The sequence below is a fragment of the Dioscorea cayenensis genome, chromosome 6, assembly GCF_009730915.1.
Source record: "Dioscorea cayenensis subsp. rotundata cultivar TDr96_F1 chromosome 6, TDr96_F1_v2_PseudoChromosome.rev07_lg8_w22 25.fasta, whole genome shotgun sequence".
Classification (NCBI taxonomy): Eukaryota; Viridiplantae; Streptophyta; class Magnoliopsida; order Dioscoreales; family Dioscoreaceae; genus Dioscorea; species Dioscorea cayenensis.
The window spans coordinates 7,824,552-7,850,519 of record NC_052476.1 but is presented as its reverse complement, the minus strand read 5'-3'; the positions used below and the strand labels follow the sequence as shown (position 1 = coordinate 7,850,519).

Sequence of the window (25,968 nt, the reverse complement as noted above, 5' to 3'; positions counted from 1 at the left end):
CATCCTTTTGATTTTATTTTGCTTGCCACCGTTTAAGTTAGTTCTCACCAAATAAAGTTGACAACATGGTTACCGTATTCTGTGAAAAACATTGAAACAGAACATAAAAGACAAAATATGCTCTCCAAAAGTACCATCTATTCATATTAAAAAGGTTTTCAGTTAAGACTAATAATGTATATAATATCTCATGATATGTAGCATCAAAAAGTAGACGTTCATAACAAATGGGTAAAAAGAAATTCATTATAAAGGAAAGAGTTCAAAAGAGAGGAAGAGTATCACAATAAAATGAATTTGATCTCTTACAATTTTATTCTAAGGGTGCTTTAAAAAAAAGGGGGGGGGGAGTCATCTTAAGTATAATGTAACCAATAATTATACAACTAACCAAGGTTAAACCATCAAAAGTTGATCCAACGCAACAAGTAAACAAGAATTGAAGTAGAGGATCGTGGTGGTATTACTAGAAGATGATGGGAGGCAGCAATTTCTTTCAGTGGTGGTAAGTTAAAAACCCATATAGAAACTTGTTCAAGCTTCCTTGTTTTAATTTGGGAAAATTTACTTGTTAATTAAACCCCACCTTCCATTTAAAATATGCCATAAATTTGGATATAATTATGTGTTTACAGTTTTGGTAGGTCGCCTTTGCTCTTTATTAATGTCAAATAGTTTCTAAGATTGATGAGAGGAAATATGTGTAGGAATAAAGGATATAGCAAGTTATATATTAATTTATTATGATAAGAACTGTGTATAAACTAATGCACATTAACAAGAACCTTTTCATTTAGTTGTGACCCTTTGAGAGAAAGGTCTTAAAGGTGGATATGAATCAATGCATCTTTGCATTTTTCGTAACACCTTAAAGACAATTTATAATGCATCACAAAGTTGAACAATTTATTTGTTCCCTAAAATCACTTTTGTTACTTCGAAAATTAATGCTTCTTAAGATGAACAAAGATTTGATTTGATAAGAAGGATACCTAAATTACTCAAAAAGGTCTGCCTTTGCCATTATTGATTTCTTTTAATCCTTATAGCAAAAAGTCTATTTCAAAGAGTCAAAAAATATAAGAGTATAGTTTGGAAGCAAAAGTGCATTTATACCTTAACTAAATTTTTAACAAAGGCCTGAACTATGTATTTATATGAATTCTATAATTTTCTAGCTTTCTCAATTTAATTGCAAAACTAGTGCATATCACTGGAGTATAATTTTCAAGCCTTCTTAATTAAATTGTAAAACTAGTGCATATCACTTCCTATGTTTTCTTTGGCTTGATATGTTTTCGAATTCAAATCAATTTTCAATTTTCAAAGGTTCATTTTGTTGATAAGCATACAAAAAAACACTTTGATACTAAGGACATTGCTCTAGACTCATATAAATAGAACTTTTTTCCTCACATCAAAACAAAATTGAAGATTCACTTGCCATGTCTGAATAATTTGCCAATTATTTCACAAATAGTTTGAAATCCTAAATTTACACATTCAAAGGAAATACATATACAAACTCAATAGAAATCAAATCCTCTACTAATTGCAACACAATCAGCATAAAAACCAAAACTTTCTAAGGTCAAAATAACTAAAACTCATCAATATCTCCAAAACCTGACCACCAACTCAAATCCAATAAAAATTTCACATTAAAGTAGAAAAGACAATGCAATTAAACATAACTAGGATTTCAAAACACTTTACCTTTTGATCACTCATATTTTACACAACACCAGACAAAACCAAGAGAATCCAAAGCAACGGGGGTATAACCAGGGATTAGTGTGAAAACAGAGAAGTGTTGTATAGAATCTTGGGCCAGCAACGAGTAAGAAAAAGAAAGAGGAGAAGAAAAGGCCATTAGAAGACATGTAAGAATGTTGGAAGAGGTGGTGGCAAGAGAAAAGTGGTGCCAACTGCCAATGGGACATTTTATAGGGATCCTTTGCTGTTCAGTCTTGGCCTCAGGATCAGTTTTAAAAATCAAGGGAAAAACACTGCACATATACATGCAAACATATATATAATGTATATATACAGGCATGCAAATGTGCATGAGTGCATCCATACATACATACATAACCAATTGACTTTTTCATTTATCAAGGATTTGGCATGTGGATATGTATGTTACTATATATTGTAATGGGGTTTGTCAGGTAAATTGATGGGGTAAAGATCATTAAAAAAAATTGCTAATATAATTTTTGCTGATTGTTTGGGATTTTTTTTAATATTTTCAACAATTTTTGCTCCATTTACATTTGGGTTCAAGATTTCTTAGGTTTTTTATGAGATTTTGTGCATTCAAAATTGTTGAATGAGTAATAATAGGCAAGGATGTTGAGAGCAACAACAAAGAATTTAAAAAAAAAAATTCAATGAATTTTCTCAAAAAAATTAATCTGGCTAGAGAGTTTAATTTTTTTTATAATTTGGAGATATATTTAATAAATTGTTTGCATTAGTGATCTATTTAAAAGTTGTTTAATTGAGAGAACACTCCAAATTATTTAAAATTGAAGTTAACACTTAAAATATTAAATATGGGTTTTTTTATTGGCTTAACATTATCCTCTTAATATAATTTTCTATCATAAATCTTTCCGACTTGTTTTCTTGATTTATAGATTGGATTTATTTAGTTGATTATCTCTCATATTTTAACAAAAAAAAATGCCCTTGACATATTTAATTAAATATTAGTGTAACTACACAAATAGTCACGTAACTATTAAGTCATTCTTATTCTAGCCACCTAATTGCAAAAAATTCTATTTGAGTATTATTTTTTTCCAATCAAGTCACCAATGCTGACGGTGTTAATAGCGTACTGAAGTGGCAAGTCACATGACAGGAAACTCACTACGTCAGTACGCCTGTGAACTCTATAAGACTAACATCTCCTATTCACTTTCCCTCTTCCTTCTTCCTCCTCATCGTTGCTCAAACCCTATTTGCTTTCCCGTGAAAACTTCAAAACCCTAAACCTCTTCCTATTTCTTTTCTCATAATTATGGTGTTGGGCAAGAAAGTGAGCAATCATAAGAACTATAGCAGAAATGGTGGCTGTATAGGTCAGAACGATGCCTGAAAATATAGTTGTGAGGGTAATCCAAAGTTAAGATCAATATGGTGCCTTTATATTAGCATACATGTAGTATTGATAAAGAAATAACTTTTTGAAATATTACCTCCTCATTTACACGGCCACCATTGCACCCATCATGTTGGCCACTACTACTGCAATTGCTTATTCTCCTACTCAACGTCAAGGGGGTAGCGGTGAAGAGTTTTTTTGTGTGTAGTTGAGAGACAAATGAAAGATTAGTTCTAAAGATCTTATGGGAGAGGAAGAAAGAAGAGAAAGTCACACGTCAAGCTCACGATTGTACTGATGTGGCGAGTTGCTAGTAACATGACTTGCCATGCCTGTACGCCGTTAATGCCGTCAATGCTGGCGACCTAATTGGAAGAGAATAGCAAGTTAAGGTACCTCAACAAAAAATTTTGTAGATGAAAGACCAAAAATGGAAATGACCCAACAGTTAATAGACCATTAGTGTGATCTGCTCTAGATATTAAAACAGTGCCTTATCTGCTAAACAAAGGCTCATTCCCAAAGAAGAACAAGTAAGGAATATAATATTCCTTAGAAACAGACCACAATTGACCACTTTCATTAATCAGTTACTCTAATAATATGTATACATTTCACAGGAAGCAACCACTCAAAATCACAGTATTCTCATTGTATGCCTATACGAATTTATATACACTTGGAAAAAAAAAATTCATTACAAGGCCCTGCCAACATGCATTCTGTGCTCAAGATATTTTATTGTAAAATTAAGTTAATTAATCAAAGCACCACAATCATTAGATGCTTGATTATTTCCATATTCGATATATTTGGTAGGTTTCCACTGCTGACTTGTTGGTCTTCCAGCATACACTGTTTGCTCACTATGATCTATTCTATTTTGATTCCCTCTGAAATTTCTCCAGCTGCTATTTGTTGGGTAGAAATTGGTCTTGAACCTTGAGCTTCTCTTTCTCGAGCCAAAGCAGCCAACTCCATCTTTATTCCTACCACACGGTCTACCAGCTTCATTGTTACTGTCTCCCTGAGGTCTTGATGTTTTGGGTGAATGATTGTTTGGGGCAGGTTGTTGTGCCTCATCAAACAGATCAACTACTACTTCTGGATCAATAACTGCATTATAGTCAACCTCATCTATGTACAGAACTGGATCTGGCAGAGGAATGTCACATTGGCGGTTGTTGATCTTTGCCCAGTAACGGAACTTTGCATTCTGAAAGGCCTCTAGTCCACCTGAATCATCCCACTCTTGAACAATTTTGTACAACGACATTAATTGCTAGGCATAACTTACTTGCTCCTATGGAACTGGGTGATCACAAGTTAACTGGTTCTCCCAAAAACAAACATCTGCATTCTAAAAGCCCTAACAAAATAAAAAAAAAAAGCAATGACATTAAAAAGAAACAGTTAACCAGATAGTGTATCCAGAAAACCGAGTGAAGCATACAGAACTATAAAAACAAAAAATAAAGAATTAATGCACAGCATTGAAAGGAAAAGAAAAGGAAACTTTATCAACGTAGAGAGGCTATTTAAAACTGAAAAGGGCTGTCTCATATGCTTTTTATAACACAAGAAAACTGCTTTCTTTCTCATTCCTAATAATTTAAAGGAATAAAGGCACCATACTAAGTTATTCTTAATTTTGCCCTTGATATACAAAGAGATGCCTTAAACTACTTAAAATTACCATTTGACAGCACAAAGCAACAAAAGATGAATGAGAATGACAGAAACTCGAATAATGAAACAACTATAAAACAAAGCGACAAAAGTTAAGTAGATCATCATACGGCATGATCAACCATAATTGTGGCAACACAAAACGACAAATATTTAACATAGTATGGCAAGCAAGTGAACAAAAAAAACAGTTATATCAACCAGTGGCATAGTCAGTAGCTCAATGCAAGACTTGAATCATAGACCTCAAACATTAAGCCTACCACTCGGTGCATGAAGGCATAGATTTTTTATACCTACAAGAATTATATGTCAATCAACAAATTGTCTGACATGGAAGGAAAACTAGTTGACAATTAACAATCAACCCTAAACCCACAACATTGAGAAAATATCAAAGATCACAAAAATTTGAGAGACAAGGATTGACAATGATCCACTTATCAATAAACACAATCACAACTAAACAGTGTCAAGCTGATCAAAACCACTCAAATAATCACAGACATTTAGACAGAGAATTCACAGGTCTCCTGATTTGAAAAAAATCTTAAGGACCTTAACATTTGTGCCTAACAAGTCCTAGCCCCTCTATGTTTTCCAGTAAATCACCAAGCATAACCACTGGTAATTTAGATTCATGCCGATACAAAGCACATAAACAATGTTAAAATAGAAAATCTAAAATCAAATCTAGATACACATTTTTTTTTAAATATAAAGCGGCCAAACCACTCAACCCAACTATTGTGAGAAGGAGTTGATCCCTAGATCTCTCACTCAACATGGAAAGGAGATACCATCCTTGCATTGGTCGATACACATTATACATACCACATAAAATAAAGATTTCTCAGACAATATAGATAAATCAACGTTTTTGATCAGCAAACTTATTTCCCCTAATTCTCATGATCTGATCATCCACCAAATCAAAACACTGAACACTCATATTCCATCAATCAGTCAAACAACAAACAGGATCCAAATCCTAAATTTAGAATCAATATCTAAATTAGTAAAACATAGATTCAACCAACTGCAAGGTTGGAAGTGATCTAGCAAAAATGAATCCCAAAACTCACACCACAAATCAACTTCGTCAACAACAAACGGGATCAAATTCCTAAATTTAGAATCAATATAAACCATATAAGTAAAAAGGCACAAAATTCTAATCAACAGCTTCCTGGTGATTACAGAACAGTGAAAGGTAAAAAAAAACTATCGAATTGCTACAAAGATCATATCTTTCAATCAAGAAAAAAACACAAAGATGATGATTATAGAACAGTGAATGGTAAAGAAAAAAGCTATCAAATTGCTCCAGAGATCATACCTTTCAATCAAGAAAAACAAAACACAAAGATGATATTTTGAAGGTATTTTACCAAAATGAGGGGGTGGTCTAGGCATCTTGGGCGGTCTGGCGGACCCGCCCAAACTCCATCTAGATAGATATCTTCCCCACTATGCCATCTAAGGATAGGGACGTGAGAGAGAGAGAGAGAGAGAGAGAGAGAGACGCCATCTAAAGATAGATGAGAGGAAGGGAGAGAAGTGTGTCATCCAAAGAGAGATGAGAGAGAGAGAGAGAGAGTACCTTGTTGTTACTAGTGACACAAGAAAAGGGTGATCCATACTCCTTAGTGATGGGGATGGTATTTTGGGTAAAAATACATTATATTTCAAGTGAAAAATGTATATACAGAAATATGTTGGAATTTCCTGTAACATGTTTAAACATCAAAACTAGTAAGGTGGGTACTCCTCAGAAAAATTATAAAGCTGAGGAGAGGAAAAGATTCTTTTTTGTGTATTACTTTTGAGAACAAATCCAATGGAGATGGGGTGAGACCTATACCTCAAAGAATTAGAGCATGTAGTTAAGAATCACCGTGTTAGGGTTCGTGATCTCTCCTTACCCACACCCCAGCCAAAAAGAGATGAGTACAAATATTTGTACATATAAGAAATGCTTCTTAAAAAAGTCTACCTTTTAATATTCTATAACCTATTTGGTCCCTCTAGTTAGGTTAAGTTGCTCTTTTAATCCCCTTAATATGAATTGTCCACATGAGGTCCTTTATGCTATGTTTGGATTGAGGGCCGGTGAGGGAACGTAAAGTAAAGCGAAGGTTTTGGAGGGTCAGAGTCGGTCCTTTCCTCGTTTGGATTCGTATTTTTAATTTAACGAAGGGAAAGGAAGGGTTAACTCTCACCCTCCAAAACCCTCTGAAACCCCCCTTTTCCTGGCCCCCCCGATTTGGGGTGCCGGGGGAGGGAGAACCTCGTAAAGATTTTAAAATTTTTTAAAAGACTTTATTACCCTTAATTTTTTTTAAATTAATTACATAACACCACTTCATAAGTTTTTTCTTTCACCTTTTTCAATCTAATTTTATTTTAATCAAGTATTCACATAACACCCATCACAATATTTGTTTTTATGTATTTCTTTTTTGTTTGCTTATTTTTTTTATCGATTTGTTTATATTGTGTTTTTTATTTCTCAATTCATCATTAGAATAATTTATCTTAATAGAATTCTATTCTTAATATAATTCTATTGCTATCCAAATTTTATTTGAAGCACAAATAAAATTACAATTTTCTTTGAGTGAGAAAAAAAACTAATAATTATGTAATTCAACATGATTATTATGCTATGAATTAAAATATTAAAATAGGTTTATTAACAATATGATAAACTGATCTTGTGATGATTCATATAGAATTGTAGGAGGAATTGGTCTTTAAATCCTAATTAAGTAATTTGGTGTTGTATAATTGAGAGGGAAACTATTCTAAGAATAGTTAGAAGCTACTTTGCATCGGCACGACTAATTGTTCATGCGTGGTGCTACATAGGATAACGTGCTATTCAAAAGGTAGGTTGTTCTTTCAACTATAGATTCTGATGACTAATAATTTGTTTGTATTTAAAAAATTTGATGGTTGGGAAATATATATTTTGATTTCACTTTTATCTTCGACTTTGTTTTTGTCTTCTTTATGCAAATATTATATGGTTATATGATAGACAATAGTTTATTTGTGCTTCAAATATCCACATAATTTATTTTCTTTTATAAATTATGTGATTAGACATTAATGCAATTGTATTTTATTATAAAATATAAAAATCAAAATCAAAATAATAATTTTGATATTTATTAAAAAAATCTACTTAAAGTGTGAATTTATTCGAGATATTCATAATGCATGTGTTTAAATAGAAATAAGTAATTTTTATTTAATAATAAGGGTATAATTGGTAAATCATATTATTATATATCTTTTCCTTTCCTTTTTCTTTCCGTAACCAAACAAGGTTTATTAGAGAACTCTTCTTTCTTTTCCCTCCATAAAATTTGTCTATCCAAACGATGGTTGAACCCGTCCTTTCCTTTCCCTCCCCTTCCCTCCCTTTCCCTCCCCTTACTTTCCCTTCGACTTTTGAATCCAAACACTATGTTAATTTTCTAAATTAGTAAAATCAAATCTAAACCCGAATGGTCCTTAGGTTTTTCTTTATGAGGGGCTGAAGTGGCATTTCCATTGATTAAAATAATATTTAAAAAAAAAGAAAAAATTTGTGAAATCCAGTTAAAGGGGTTAACCAACATCTAATGTTTATCTAATCTTTAATTACGGATCCAGATCCAAATCGGATCCGATCCCGTCAAGCATCCCTTTTTTCTCCACCTTTACCAAATAGCCAAGACGTAATCCTCGATTGTGATTGTGTCTCTTGTCGCTCCACCGCCGCTGGCACCACCACCAGCTAAGCAATGAAATCATCTGGTCGTCATCCCCTATCGCTACTCTCATTTAGTCACTAAGCCCTTTCTCTACCTTGTCGCTGTCACTATCATTCAGTCACTTACATGAATTGGAGTTCGTTGGTGTTCTTTCTCACAAACCTAGTTAGGAGTTTCCTTTTCCTCCCTATCACCTTTTGGTGTTGTTTTGTGTGATGTGTGATTGTAAACATTGTGAATCATGTGATTGCTCAATGTGAAATTTTTTAAAGTGGAGTTGAAAGGTTGTTTACACTTTGAGTTGTTTTTCCTTGCAATATGAATTATTTGATGTTGATTGGTTTACTACATCATGTAATGCTCATTAAAGAAGATATTGGTTAACCCTTCTAACTAAATTCCACAATTTTTTATTTTTAAAATATTATTTTAATCAGTGGAAATGCCACATCAGCACCTCGCGAAGGAAAACCCAACAACCGTTGGGGTTTGGACTTGATTTTATTGATTTGGAAAATTGAGAGACCTTTTGCCGACAAATTCATATTATGGGGACTATAGGGACAACCCAACATAGTTAAGGGAACCAAATAGGGTATTCTGCCTTTTATCAAAAACAAAAAACTTCCAAAGGTATAAGCTAGAGATGAACATATCTAAAATAGATGTGAGAAAGAGAACTGCATCTATCACAAAGAAAAAGAACAATCCGAATTAAAGATGTGAGATGGATATAAACTCATTAAAATAGATGAAAGAAAAAAACTATATCATCTTAAAAAAGATGAGAGAGAAGAAAAACTTCCAATATAGAGGTGTGAGATAGAGATAAACACATCTAAAATAGATGTGAGAGAAAAAAATTTTGGCTATCAAAATCAAATAGAACAATCAGAAATAAAGATGTGAGATAGAGATAAAAAAAACATTAAAATAGATGAGAGAGAGTGAGAGAAGAAGATTTTCTAAAATAAAGGTGTGAGATAGAGATGAACATATCTAAAAGGATAAAAAATCCCCTACCTTTTTCATGTATTTCTATTTCGGTCACCTAGTTTTAAAAAGCTATGATATGGTCCCCTATATTTAGTTTTTGTTACAATTTGGTCACATGAGAATACACTGTTAATGATGATTACATGTGACATAAATTAAAAGTAAGAGATCAAATCATAACTTCTCAAAATAGGGTGAACGAAATAGAAAGACACAAAAAATTAGGGGACCATTTAGATTGTTTACCCTATCTAAAATAAATGTGAGAAAGAGAACTACGTCTATTATAAACAAAAAGAACAATCCAAAATAAAGATGTGAGATAGAGATAAATTCATTAAGATAAATGAGCGAAAGAACTACATCAACTTAAGAAAGATGAGAGAGAGAAAAGAAATGTCACGCCCCGACCCGCGGGCCCACGGGATGTGACAATCGCAGCAGCAATCCCGAGGAGGGATACCCCGCCACTCAACCCTCAAGATGCCGCAAGGCTGATCAATACACCTGGAATTCAACAATAGTAACAACAACAACAGTAGGATACATAAAATATAGAGATTCACAAATACACAAAGAAACAACACTAACAACAGTAGGAAATGCTAGTACATGAAAGTTTAAGAGTTATTTAGATACTAAACCATGCAACAAAGTTTTCTACACACTAGTGGATCCATAGGTCTTATAATATGTTCTATGACAACAACAACAAACATGAACTGAAGGAAATACAACAGAAGATAGAACAATAGAAAATGCCCAGTACGCTGCCACACAGTCACACCCTACTACCTGCAACAGACTGGGAGGAAGAAAGAGGGATGAGTAACTCAAGTTACTCAGTGAGGGGAGGTTAGCACAACTTTAGCAGAAATACACCAATAGTAATAACAATAATAAAACATCAAAATAAAAGTTTTACCAAAACAATACCAGTTTAGAAACATTAACACATATAATAGAAGTCTTCAAAATGATTAAAATAACATAATAATACCAAGAAAACCATTTTTACCCCAACTAGGGTTTACAACACCAAAACAACAAACATGGTTTTAATAAATAAGCACAATACCCAACACTCACTCAGCATAACGTGGTCTAGAAAACTCTCTAAACCTTCGCCGTGGCCATGGCTAGGTTCAGAGCCATCAAGGTACTCATGCCCTTGACGTTGACCCATCAGTTCAACGGGTGGTAACTCCGGCTACCCGATGAATATCCAGTCAGGACTCTACACTCCCACCTGAACTGGCCCTTGTAGTAATCAGCCGGTCATCACGCCACCTCAACAGGATGGCCGTGGAGACCGCCTACTGCAGTAGGATATCACCATACAGTCACTACAATAAACACAACTCCACTCGGAGTATAAAAGTCATCCATATTCATCGATCAACAACACCTCGACCATTGTACGAGGACAAGATTAAACACAAGGAAAGCTCAACCTTTAACACAACTTAATTTACAAATCCCACACAAGAAACAACATGGTAACCATTTCCTTTTCAACCATTTAAAATGAGTTTCAAGCCTTAGATTTCACAAAATCAATGATTTCCACAACAAATCTCAAGTTTCATACAAAATATGAGGATTTCACAAACTCATGGATATATATATATATCAATCACAAATCCAACAATAACAAATCAAAAGCCAAAAGAGGCATCCAACATTTTCTCAATAATAATTATCATTCACCAAAATACCAAACAAGTATAAATCAATAAAACTTACTTAAAACATGCTATGTATATATATATATATTCATCTCTAGCTATTGGCATTCTTCTAATTAAAGCTATGCTCAACAATTCCACTCACAGAATTGGCGATTTGTCTTCCTCGCTAGCTACTCCTCGGCTAAATCTTTGCCTCGAGCCAAGACTTCTCCTTACCAAAGTATAACAAAACACAACAATAATTAGCATATAAAACAAATCATACAAGAAAAATCCTAAGTTTTACTAACAAAAGAACCCTAATTCGATCCAAGGGTTAGCTCAAAGCTAGGTCTAAAGACTACCAATGAATTCCTGAGGGTTTTAGCTTCACTCTAATCCAAAGATATCAAAGAAACAACTAGAGATTGTCGGTGCTACAGTAACCTCGAATTTGCTATAGTAAAACCAGCACTTATACTATGATTTTCTCCCAATTTACAACACCAATTCAAGAAATTTCTTCACAAACATTCTCATACATGAACAACAAGTCAATGGCTTCAATTTGAGCAAATAAACAACTAAATCCATGGAGAAATCTAGGTTTTTTAAAAAAAAATATAAAAACAAGGAAATAGAAGAAGAAAATACGGTATAAAACATTAAATCCAAGCTTACCAAGTTCAAGAGTGAGGGAGGAAGGGAAAGGACACTTGGTTCACTGGAAAACCTGACCAGAAAAATTTTAGGATGAGAGAAGCATTCGGCTAAACTAGGGAAGAAGAAGAACAAAGGAAGAAAGGCTTTTAGAGTAAAAATTCGTGCTACTACAGTAACTGACTGCTACAGAACCAGACCGCTACAGTATTGGGCTGACAAATCTATAGAAATAGGCTAGTTCAATCTAAATTAAAAACTAGTTATAACAAAAAAACTTCCGAAATAAAGGTGTGAGGTAGAGATGAACACATCTAAAATAAACATGAGAAAGAGAACAAAGAGAACTGCATATATCAAAAACAAAAAGAACAACTTCCAAAATAAAGATGTGAGATAGGGCTAAACTCATTAAAATAGAGAGAGAGAGAGAGAGAGAGAGAGAGAGAGAGAGAGAACAAAGCCATCTAAAGTTCAAGAAAGAGGAGAGAGAGAAATTAAGAGGACCTTGTTTCTAGTGACACAAGATAGGGGTGATCCATAGGGATAGAGAAAGGGTATTTTGGGGGAAAAATGTAATTTTAGTGAAATATATACATACAAACATATGTTGGAATTTCCTATATCTTGGGGAAAACTTCCAAAATAAAATTGTGATCTACAAGGAAGGAGAAAGGTATTTTGGGAAAAAGTTATATTAGTAATCAAATACTCTCTATGTACCTATTTATCTCTAATAACCAAATCTCATATATTAAAAAGGGTAGTTGATTTCTAAAGTTCCATGAATACTTTAGCTGACTTCACAAAATTATCGTGATTTCTCTCTAAAGTTTTCTTTTTCAAATTAATTGTCTATTTAATCCCCCCACCCCCCTAACTCCCTTTTTTCCCATTTTTCCCTCCAGTTTTTTTATTAGATGCACCCCACTTTGTAAAAAATTATTCGTGTATATTAGTTCCTCCCTCCAATTATTCCCTCTGATTTTTTTATAAGATGCACCCCACTTTCTTGAAAAATATTCGTGTATATTAGTTTTTCAATTTTATTATTTGTCCAATCAAAAGTTTTAATCTAAAAATTTGAATAGCTCCCACCAAAATTGGCTTAGATCGCAAAAAGTTTTTTGGACTGTATATAATCATGTTTCTTATCTATTCAAAACAATTTATGACTCTCCAACTATCATGTTTCATTTTCTCATATTCACAATAAGAGAATTGAATGTGGAGTCAAAAGGTAATTTTGAAAAAAAAAAACAAATGCTTTGCTGATGTTAGAAAATGGCAAATAAAAAAAAACATGAATTTATGACAAATAAATAAGAACATGAATTTGTGACAAATAAATAAGAACAGAGGGAGTATACATATACTCAAATATTTTAGAATTAAAATCTTTGTGTATGTAAAAAATACCTCTTGGGAGAGGCCTACCCCTCTATGCGGCATCCAACACCTTACTTTGAAGTACTCCCTATGGTTTTATTTACATGTCCACTTTAACCAATTCATACGGATTAAAAAAAAATGTTAAAATTAGTTGATAATTTCAAAATTATAAAAATTTGTATTAACTTTTTAAAATTATTTCGATATCAACCTTTGATTTCTCTCTCTACTTTAATTATTGTCTTTTATTCCCTCTTTTAAAATGGTGTTTTACGCTTCCTAAAAATATTTCTTCCATCATTGTTTACTGTAAAATTACATTAGAAACTAAGGATAAGTTTGGGAAAAAATATTTAATATTTGATATATTTTTTAGGTGGACATAAAAAAACACTTTTAAAAGAGAAAATAACCGATATGTCACAATAAAAATAACTTCCATTTAAAATATTTTCATATATTATGAAAAATTATTTGTTAACAATTGTAAAGTGCACTATTATCGGCACATGAACTTATACATTTGTTAACATTAAATATTTTGTAATGTTGGGAACAGAAAATTTGTGTTATAAGCTCATGGTTAATTAATATGAGTAGTGGTATGTATTAACTAATGCATCTTAACAAGGAACCTATTTTGTTTGGTTGTGACCCATTTAGAGTATGTTCATTTTGGGTTAGATGGTTGAAGGAATTAGGAAATGGTTTAACTTCCCCACTTCGGTTTTCTTTATACAAAAGAAAAATGGGAAGTGCAGAGACACTTCCCAAAAGTACCCTTTTTAGCCTATCTCATTTTCTCATGATTTTCCTTCGAATATATATTTTTTATTTAATTTTTTTAATTGTTATTTGACTATTTTTTGTTGTTTAAAGATCATAATACAGTTCTGGAGTTTGCAAGGCGAGGCGTCATGGTGTGATACTCTGAAACCCTCAAATGTAGATATGACCTGTGGTCTCTTATTTGATTGCAAGCCTGCTCCTACAACTGTGAGCTTTTTTGGCACTACTATATCCGGTACATTTCAAACCCTGGGTAATGAAAGTCCCTATAAAATGCCTTTCACAATGGGACTAATACCACTAGACCAAAGAGCCATTGGTGGAAGGATATAAATTGAGAATAAGAAAAATAGTAGAAAAATATAGCAAAATTACCTTTATATGTTTGAATGCAAATAATTGGCTTTTATGTTTAATGACAAATAAACTACTGCATTTACAACTTACTAGGCAAATTCTCTTGCTTTGCATGGGATTTTTATAATTTTGAGGGTTTTAAGGGAATATTATATATAGCATAAAATAGAAATAGAGCACTATGCTTACATAACTTTGGAAACTATAGGCATATCTTGGTCTTGAAAAGTCCCATGAATATTTATTGTCCAAACAAATAAGTGCAATTAATTTTTTTCAATTTTTAGTACCATATTTAATATAAATAAAAATTAATTAACAATTTTTTTCCTTCAAATTATTTATTTTATAAGTATCAAATGATATTGAATATTATATTATATTATATATTATATATCATATAATTTAAAAATATTTTATAATTCCTAAATAATATTTAAAAATGTTTTTATTAACTTAACATTTACCTGAATGGCCCGATGACTGAACCATTTAACTGGGACCCAAAGCCTATAAGGGTTTGATGTTTGAGATGATTCTAATAACTATACTCCAAACAATACAAAAACTGTTATTATACTTTTTGCCACAAAATAAATTATTTTTTAATAATTATAATTGGTTTGAAATATCTAATGGAACATTTAATGCAAGCAAATAAATGGAATTAAACATTTTACATTACTAATATCTTATTTAATTGAAATAGAGACGGAAATGCAATAGGAAAATAAAAAAAAATTAAAAATCTTCTTTGAAACTCACGCGAAGCAGATTATGCAACTAGTTTAAAGTATATGTATAGATTTTGAATAGCATTATTCATTTTATGTTATAATTAATTATTAAATTAATGATTTTTATTTAAAATAAACAAATAACTAACAAATATCATCAAAGTTAATCCATTTTCCCCTTATTTAAAATAATAAATAATCAGTTTAAAAAATTAATGTAATTTACTCTGTACAAAACATGACGCAAAATATTTCCACATGATGGACTCAAGAATTAAATGCCCATTAAAAAAATTAATATAGTATTTGGATTCAAATATGGAAGTGAAAATAAGAAAAAGAAAAGGAGGGGTAAAGAGGAAAAATAAAAGAAAGAAAAAAAAGGGTTGAAATCTTGTTTGAATAATTAAATTTTAATAAGGAAAAAAAATATTATTTGATAAGTCTTATTTAGTCAAAGGAAGAGAAGGGGAATAAAAGGATATATAATATTATGATTTACTAATTATAACCTTGTTATTAAACTGAAATGTTAATCATTCTTATTAAATTGCATGCACCGTTAAAATCTTTAAAAGTGCTTAAGGATAAAGTTATCACAGTGAGGAACCAAGTGCACAAGGATTTCATCTCCATTTCTTCTCCACCAATAAGCTTCAGCTTCATGCCCTCGTTCTCAATTACTGCTTCCTTTCTCCAAAAGATCTTGAATCCCTCGAAAATCCTTCTTATGGTTGGACGTTGTTGGGCCACAATAGTTGGAGGAGCTCACATTAATCTTAAATCATCTCCACTAGTCTAATAAGTGGCTCTAGATCGGTTGAAGGCCTCAATTAACAAGTTCATAACAATGGATTGTGAAATCAAGAACATAGCTGAAAGGCGCTTCATTAATGCCTTTTATGGAAATTTTTGTGCAAAGCCTCACATCTTGAACTCATAAAGAAGATACTACTTGATTAACGGAAATATTGGGGGTGAGAAGTAGATCACAGACCTCCCGAATGGCTTCTTTCTCATTTGATGTAGTACTTAAGAAGCCATAAAATATATTTTGTTTGATGGGCCATGGAGTGTGCACAGACTCATCCTTTAGTTATCTCCTTAGTAACCTAATTTTCAGTCAGTCACTACTTGTCTAACCATTGTGGTTGTATGGATCCAACTACATCACACCCCAATGGAATTATGGCATGTGGAAGCTCTTGAACTTATCATAAGCAACTTTGAGAGATTAATGAAGATTGATAACCAAACTAAAGAGATGATATGCTAGGGTCTGTGTAGAGCTAGACTTATCTTAACCCATTAAGAAAGGGTTCTTGATAGGGGACACAAGGCGATTCTACCCCGTCAGATATCTATTCTAGTATCTTGAGCACGGAATATAATATATAGAATAGATAAAAAAAAGAAATATTTGAACTATGATGCATACTCACTTCGCGACCGGACTATAAAAAAAAATAGGTAGCAAGGACAGCAAAATCTTTATTGTTCTTCAATATGAAAGGCTTCCCCCCTTCTATTACAAATCTTGCTATAGGCGTGAGCTATTTCTGATCTTAAACCAGGTTGCTGATCGTGAATTAGACCTTGGAGTTTTCAAATTAATGAAGGTTCATATCCTAGCGTCGGTTGTAGTTGAGCAATCATCTAGCTCGGCTACCCATCAAGGAGTACAAGATAATCAAGAGTATGAATATGGTCCTTGGCTACTCATGTCGCACCGCCGATAAGGTCAAGGCCGTGGTGGTTCACAGAGAGGTGTCTCACGTGAGCAACATATACAACTCAACCATTTTAGTGGAGAATAGAGGAAATTGGATCGCTCACACATAACTACTCTTAATCATAGAGAGGAGATCACTTCGCCCCCCGTGTCTTGAGGCATACGTGGTGGAGATCAGGTTAGCCTAACAATGGCTCACTCAATACTTTGGACAGTCAAACACTTAGGGCATGCTCATTTGGGCAGAAGTCAATGGAAATCAGGAAGTGGAGGAAGTGACACTTCCATGAAGTGGATGAAGTGGTGTCACTTCTGGTTATTCATGTGTTCATTTGGGCTGAAGTGCCCAATTTTTCACTTCCTATGTTCATTTGTAAGAAAGTGGGATCACTTCAGGATTGACTTCCGTAACATGTTTTTTTCTACAAAAGTGAGGGAAGTGAGAAGAGTAAATTATAATGATAAAGTATAACGATAATAATACCTATAAAATAATATTGTTGTTATTATTTTGATCAATATTATTATATACATAATTCAAGAAAATAGATATAAAACAATTTTTTACAAATTAAAAAAAAATATGAGATTTTTATGCTTTTAAAATGTTCTCAAATTATGCATGGCTAAAAAAATGCATTCAATGAATAATCTCATACATATAAAATCCACAAGTGCAAATATAAAACAATTTTTAACAAATTAAAAAAATATGAGAATAAAATGAAGTTTTATTTTTATGCTTTTAAAATGATCTCAAATTATGCATGGCTAAAAAAATTCATTCATTCAATAATCTCATACATATAAAATATACAAGTGCAAATATAGAAACATTGACACAAGGTTTGCATAATAAAATCAATAGAAATACAAGGTTTTCATTATGAATTCATTCAACCAATACAAGGTGTTCATTACAAGTACCAATACAATGTTTCAAGTTTTATGGGAAAATTACCATTCCAAGGTTTGCATTACAAGGTGTTCATTACAAGCACCAATACAATGTTTCAAAAATTGCATCACAAAATCATCCAAGGAAACAAGAAACACCATCCAAGGTTTGCATCACAAATATAAGAAACACCATACATGTTCCAAGGTTTTCATGACAAACAACAGTTATAAGAAACATATTACAAAATCATCCAAGGAAACAATAAACACCATTTATATGTTCCAAGTTTTGCATCACAAGAAACACCATCCAAGGTTTGCATCCTACAAAACAAGCAATCATATTAAATCCAACTCGATATTCAGTTTGTATTAAATAATGCATATGCAATCCTTACCTTTGATGTTAATATCAACGGCTAGAATTCTTTATAGATTCAATATATTCATCCAACCATATTTTTCAGAGAGATGGCTTCCTTAAGTAGAACAATTCAACTTGTGCTTTGTTAGTCATTAATCTATCAAATACCATTCCCATGTCCTTATCATCGTAACCTTCCATGCCCCATAGAGCATTTGATAGTTTTTCCTTCCATGTTTTTTTTCTTGCTCGTTCAATTGATATTGCCAATTGACCCAATTATCTCCAACAATCTCCATTCCACCATTTTCACCTATGGTCCTTGTTGTGCGACTAGACCTAGCAGTTGTCTTACTTGCATTTGACCTTAATACTTCATGCCTTCTACTATTTGCCTCAAAATCTTTGCAGTATATTGGGTCATTAGGTGCAGGAACATTATCAGGGATTGTATCATGGTCATCTTCATCGATTGTACCACCAAATTGGTCATAGATTGATCGTGCATAATCACCGGTGGCATGGTCATCTCCAGCAATCAAATGTAACTCCTCAAATAAAGGTATGGACTTGTTCAAGTGCTCATTGGCTTTTTGATGTCCCTTTGAAAAAAATTAAATTAAATCAAAGCCATCAAACATATGTTATATGTATGAATTAAAAAAAAAGATTTGAAATAAATTAAATTCATTCAAGTACCTCCACATATGTACGGTGCATCTCATCCTTGAGCTATAGCATTTTTTCAGAGTCATTCCACCCAACACCACTAAGATTCATTAATTTTTTGATGTCTTGGTATTTTTGCTTCAAGGTGCGCATGTGGTTCTCCACATTATCTGCGTCCATGCAAGCATTGGGGAATCTATATTGACAACATTTGCGGCTTCAATAAATGCTTGACGTTTGAATGACTTATCCACCTTCAAACCACTCTTTGCCATGCCCGGAAGCAATGGTATTAACACATTGTCCATTTCTTTTGCCCATCTTTTATTTGGTGTTCCTTTTCACTTTTCACTTGGTGCCCCATCAACAATGTTACGTGAATTTGACATCTTATATAATACCAAGACAAAGATACAAAATAAAAGGTAAAACATGTGTTATTTCATTTCAAAAAAGTGATAGCATTAACACTTAATGCGAGTATGAAAATGAAATAATCATATTTTTTATTTATATCCATTAAATGAACAAAATTCAACACATTATATTTTTAGAAGAAAAAATGAAGTCAATGTACATATTTTCCATAAATCAATCATTCAAGCGTACATGCCATTGAAAGCACAAAAAAAAAATGCATAACACAATCAAATAAATGGCATTACAAAATTAGTTTTTCTTGCATAGCCATAATTTAAAAGTACATCCATTTTAACCCAAGACCTCAATGTCAAAACAAAACATACCCAAAAACACAAACACAATATTATTCTAAAGTACGCCCCCGTCTAACATAGTCAAGCCACATGTCACCCGCAATTTTCTCATGAAGTTCCCGCCATTGCACTTGTGCCTCTCGTCGTTCACCATATGTGATAGGTCTTTCGTGTGTAGACACTTCCTCCACAATTGGAACATCTGCATGTAGCAATATGTCACTAGGGTCTACTTCGTTTATAAAATTGTGCAACACACAACAAGCAAGGACAATAACCACTTGCATTGTAAAAGGGTAGAATGATTTTGTGTCCAAGATCCTAAACCAATTCTTTACGATCCCAAATGCTCTTTCAATTCTGGATCTAAGTTGGGAATGGCGAAGATTGAACAACTCCTTCTCATTTTGCGGTCTACAACCCATGTGCTCTTTTAGATGATATCTAACTTTCCTATAAGGACTTATCAATCCATATGTTGTTGTGTACCCAGCATCGACAAGATAGTATTCTCCTATAATAAAAAGCAGACAAAACTCTTAACATGTTTCTTACAAGTTTTTATAATTAATAATAAATTATATAAATTTATAATATTACTAAACCTTTGATAATTTCTAACCAAGGACGACTCTCGAGGAAGTGCTTGTCGCCTTGCACGGTTAGACATCATGACTAAAATAATGGCTATAGTTGCAAACACTGGTGCGTCGATGAAAATGAGTTCATCCAAACTATCATTAGCCATTGTATTCCTATGCGAGAGTGGAAAAAGGGTTTATGAACATAGAATATCATAACTTAATATTGGATTCCTATAACACCATCATGTCTATCATCAATATTACAAACATTTCACATGAAATACTCTTAAAAATATAATATATAAAATGATTCAGAAGTATCTGAATAACATGCAGCTAGCAATAAATTTCATCACAGACAAAAACAGGGACTAATATTTATCAGGTTATTTATCAGTCATTCTACAATAAAGAGCATCCTCCCATTAACACTTGATAATTGATAGTTAAAATTGGGTTATATCCTTTAGCCTAAGGGCATATTATCCATGGCCGACACTGCTACAATACAGTATGTCCCCATTTCAATCCCAATCTAATGAAAGTGGGACTAGTTAAAATTATAGTTCTGACTGTTTGTTGTGGTAGCTTACTAAGAAGTATAAAATGTGCCTGACATAAGAGTAATTAATGTTTCCCCATAATATATTTAATCATGAATATCAAATATAACATCCATTAAATATAATCATATTCCATGCAAAAACCATAAAATACTTTTCTTAATATAATTAAATGAGGCTAAGAACTGACTATCATGGCTTTCTTTTTCTACAAATACAATCGTGATAGTAACACTTCATCAACAAATGGTGTTGTAGATATATAACATGTTTGTAGCTTAAATTGGGTATGCTGCATTTGGGGTATTGGCTTTCTTGATATTTGGGACGGGCTGCAGCTCTTGCTGCATCCATAGCATTCATGATTGTCACAGGTTCAACGCATCCTCCAAGCATGGATGATCAAAATTTGTTACAAAGAAAAAATATATATATATATTAAAAATTTCTACAGCATGATGAGTATAAGAGGGTGATAACTGATAAGATTATGTTACTCAAATTTGTTTACTCATCAAATCAAAGCTTGATTTGATTTGATGAGTAATTCATTAATAATTCCAAAATAAATAAAAAAAAAGTGGCTAAAATGAAAATATCATCAAAACATAAGATTAGTTACTCAGCAATCCAAATCTCTTGATGAACTGAATCAACATCATAGAACTAAAAAAAAAATCAAATTTTTGGGAACTGCACAACATCATAGAACTAAAAACAAAAAATTTCAATCGGATCTACCCCAAAAAATTACTAAAAAAAAATTATTTTTTTTGGCAGCAGTATGTAGATCAAAACCAATATTAGAAGAAAAGGGAAAATTTTACCTTGAGGAAGGCCTGAAAAGATCTGTCGGATCCACCGGCAATGATGAACGCGTCTGAAAAGATATATCAGATACGGAGAAGAAGAGTGTTGAAAAGGAAGAGGTAGGGCTGATGAGGAAGTCTAGAAGAAAAGGGAAAAATTTTTACCTTGAGAAAATAACCCAAAAAAAGCACTGGCGATGGTCACGGTTGGCAGTCAGCAGTCAATCCGCCGGTGTTGTTGTGACGATGAATGCATTTGAAGGTCTGAAAGATCCAGAGAAGAAGAGTGGTGTAAAGGAAGAAAGAGGTAGGGATAATGAGTGAAGTCTCATTTCCAAGGAGCTCATTAGGGTGTGGGGAGTGGAAGGAACTCATTATTTATATGGAGTCCACTTCACCCACTTCAGTGTAAAATTCACTGAAATGGGACTAGTTATATTTTCACTTCCTGGTGAAAGTGGGGGAAGTGGCATTTCTCCCACTTCAGGATAAACAAACACATAAAGTGGGGGAAGTCATTTCACTTCCCCCACTTCCCAGACACTTCAGCCCAAATGAACATGCCCTTAACAAGGGAACGTGCTGAAAGTAACCTAGAGACTTCTGAAGAAAATCACTCAACTGTTGATCCTTCATTTCTTGAAGGGACATCACTTTGAATTCTCACAGGAAAAGGTGTCATGATCCATCAGAGGAATGTGGAGCAAGGACAATCTCTCTGCTCTCCCAGACAAAAGAAAAGTAAGAAGATCTGCGTATGAGAAAGTTGTCAAATTCCTCAGATGACAGATCCTAGACATACCTATCCTCACCTCTTTAAGAACAGATGCCTAAAACTAGATGCAGAGTGCAGAGGCTTATGTGCAACATGCCAAGATTGCCCAACTACTATCATAAGCCCTTTGTGGTCCTTATTCAGCTACAGTCAGAGAAGACATGGACCTTGGGGAAAGCTCTGAATGCTTTGATGGTCACTTAGAAGAAAATAAACCTTTAGAGATTGACGATTCTATGACCCTAATCGAGCCCAGGATGGACTTCACTAGGGCTTACTCACCCAAAGAAACTCTTCCCAGTAGAACAACTCCCATAATAAAGGGAGCGTAGACTTGGACTCCATGGAGACCTAGCCTTTCAACTGTTAATCAAGGAGATTTCTACCCTTAATTTAAGTCTTCATTCCCTTTCTTATTGATTTCTGTTAATAGTTTGTGTTGGAATTGTAGAATTCTAATGCAGGAGGATATGCTTAATCGCGTTCGCCAAATTATCAAGACTCATAATTCTTCTTTGGTGGGATTGGTTGAAACGAGAGAAGACAAAGCCAAAATTATTCTTCTTTGCTCAGAATTCAAAGGGTCTTGGAAATGAGCCATGGCTAATATCCCCTTAGTTGGCATGTCTGGTGGTATTCTAATTCTTTAGAGAAAGACGCATGAAATGGTCACACCTATAGCAACCTCTTGCAACTCACTTCACCTTGTAATAACTTTACGGTTCCTTGACGCCTAGATCATGTCCATTGTATACAATGGACAATTGGTTGAGGTGCAAGGGAAACTGTGGAATGAAATCTTTCGTATTACTTTTATTAATCTTCCTTGGCTTACTATGGGTGATTTCAATGATATTTGCACTAGGGAAGAGCATAAGGAGGGTTCCTTTTCTTATTATTCTCATAAAGATTTTTTATTTAATGATTTTATTATTTCCAATTCCCTTCTTGATGTTTGTTATATTGGTCTTGATTTTTGTACTGGTCCATTGGGGCCTACTAGTGGGCTAGATTAGACCGATGTCTTGTTAATTCTAAATGAACTGATTTCTTCACTTCTCAATTTGTCACTCACTTGGCTAGAATTGCATCTGATCACTCTCCACTTCTGCTTTCTATTAGGGTTCAAGCTCTTACCAAAAAGAAAATCTTTCATTTTAAGGATCTTTGTCTTGATTACTCTGATTGTCATACCCTAGTTAGAAATGCTTGAAATTTTAAGTCTCGTGCTTCTCCACTTCATGCTTTCTCCCATCTTTTGACTAGAACCAAGAAATCCTTTTTTAGTTGGAGTTCTAAAGGCTTGAATTCCATGCACAGAGATCTTAAGGATTTAGAGCATAGCATCAGCTATTTAGAGGCTAATGTGTTCCACAAGTGCATGATTGTCAAATAGTAATAAAGTTATCGTTCCCACAGGGACTAAATTGTTCAAGATACAACCCATGGACACTGTTTTCGAACATTTGACAAGGAAACACAAAGTTTTAAAATAAAAGTAACTTCTTATCCCTACTCGCCGATCGATAGATCGATGGATCGACGTGGATATGAGCTTGATGTCCTCTTTTCTTCGCTCTTAGTTCATTTTTTTAACACATTTCCTGCCTTTTGGAGATTACTTCCCTTTCAACCCCTTGCCATCCTCATTTTTTTCTTCTCTTTTCTCCTCTCTTTGGGGATACGCTGGGGTTTCTTTTTTATATCACGAAAGATGGGTGGTGTTGGGTAACATAGGCGGCTTGTGTTTTTTTCTAAATTTGATTTCTGAATTTTTGCATCAACATCGAACACACCCATGCTAATTAACACAAGCTAGCTTTTTGGTTTCTTTGCTTTACATCCCCTTCTTGCTCTATGATGCTCCATGACTTGTTTCTTATTTTACCTTCTAAAATGCATCAAACATATGTAGATTTAGTGTCGAATTTTGCTTATATACATGAAAAACAATAGAAAGCAGTACTCTGAACAAGGAGAATGAAATCCATACATAAATCGTGTAAAATTGTGTGGTTAAACAACAAATAAGACCAAATTCATATTATAATTTCATGTAATTTCTATACTTATTAGAGGCCTAGGAGATTGATCAGGATGATTCTTTGAATGTTTCTCTTAACCCCAGATCTAATCTTAGTTCTTTTTATAATAGTGACAACATGCTTCGAAGGCACATTAGTTTGAAATGGACTCAGAGGTCTAGACTTTTTTGGGTGCATGATGGTGATCTTAATACGACCTTCTTTCATAGTTATGCTCATATTAATAGATGTATTAATACTATAATTCATATCTTTGATTGTAATGCTAACACCTATTTTGATAGAGATGGTATTGAGTCTGTTTTTTTGAATTTCTATACTCAATTGTGGGCTAATGCCTTTGAATATTCTTTCACCTCCTTACTTCATGCCTTCCCTCCTAATCTTCCTTACATTTCTTCTAGTGATAGAGACCTCCTTACTAGAAATGTTATCAAAATTGAAATCTATAATACTCTTATGTCACTTCCTTCTAGTAAGAACCCAGGGCCCGATGGTTTTAATGTGGTATTCTACAAGCTTTTCTGGCATGATATTGAAGACAGTCTATTCAATGTTATTAACTAGTTCTTCAACTCAACCCTCCTTCCCAAATCTTGGAGTCTTACTTATAATGTCTTAATTCGTAAGAAGTCAAAATCCAACCTTTTTTCTAATTTCCAGCCTATCTCCTTGTGTAATGTATGTTATAAGATCATCTCCAAACTTTTTGCCAACAGATTAAAGAATATCCTTTCCTAAACTCATTGGCAAAGAGCAAACTGATTTCCTTCATGGGAGATCTTATGCTGATAATATTATAACTATCCAAAAAGTGGTCCATACTCTAAATAATGATAGTAGCAACCCCCCTTGGATGGATCTTAAAGTTAATATAGAAAAGGCTTATGATTCGATTAGCTAGAATGTTATTCTTGCAACCTTAACTAAGATGGGTTTTCCTACCACTTGGAACTCTTGGATCCAAACTTGCATTTCTTCCCCATCTTATTTTTTTATCATTAATAATAATCCTTCAAAGCCCATTTCTGCTAGTAAAGGAGTAAGGCAAGATAACCTTTTCTCCTCTTACTTTTTCATTTTGGTCACTCAAAAATCTCACTCCAATGCTCAATTATGCTTTTAATATCGGCATGATTCTAGGCTTTGATAGCAAACTAGGTTGTAATTTTAATCATTTGATATTTGTCGATGATTTAATCCTTATCTCTAAGCCTCTACAAAGGTAGCTTGTAATATCACCTCTTGCCTCAACATCTACTATAACTTGACAGGCCAAAAGCCTAACAATTCCAAGTCGGTTATCTACTTTCATAGTTGGCTCAATAGAAGACTTTGTAAGAGCATTAGCAACCTTCATCATTTTAGTACTTGGAATCTCTATTTCCTCTTCAAAACTTTCAATTACTCATTTCAGTCCCATGATTTCAAAAATCAAGAGCACAATAGCCATAATGCTTGCTTGATATTATGAATCCCATGATTTCAAATCATTTTAATCCCATTTCACAATCTAAAACACTTGAAAACTGCTTGCTTGATCAGAAATACTTTGAAATTCTTGAACCACCATAATGCTTTGTGGATTGATATTATGAATTTGAATTTAGTTATTCATTCAAATTGTTCCTGGTATTTTAGATCA

The 25,968-nt window shown here is 33.3% G+C and overlaps 1 protein-coding gene across 2 annotated transcripts; it reads right to left on the bottom strand.

Moving 5' to 3' along the window:
• Positions 1-3,673: 3,673 nt before the first annotated feature.
• Positions 3,674-6,314, bottom strand: LOC120263984. 2 transcript variants are annotated; one of them, XM_039271969.1, is made up of 2 exons: positions 6,193-6,314; positions 3,674-4,481 (listed from the first exon to the last, which is right to left on the bottom strand). In XM_039271969.1, exon 2 carries the CDS (start codon positions 4,386-4,388, stop codon positions 3,867-3,869), a length of 522 nt encoding a protein of 173 aa, XP_039127903.1. In that variant the 5' UTR covers positions 4,389-4,481; positions 6,193-6,314; the 3' UTR covers positions 3,674-3,866. The 2 variants fall into 2 exon arrangements, with proteins under 2 accessions (XP_039127903.1, XP_039127904.1); XM_039271970.1 differs by having other exon boundaries at positions 6,141-6,295.
• Positions 6,315-25,968: the final 19,654 nt, after the last annotated feature.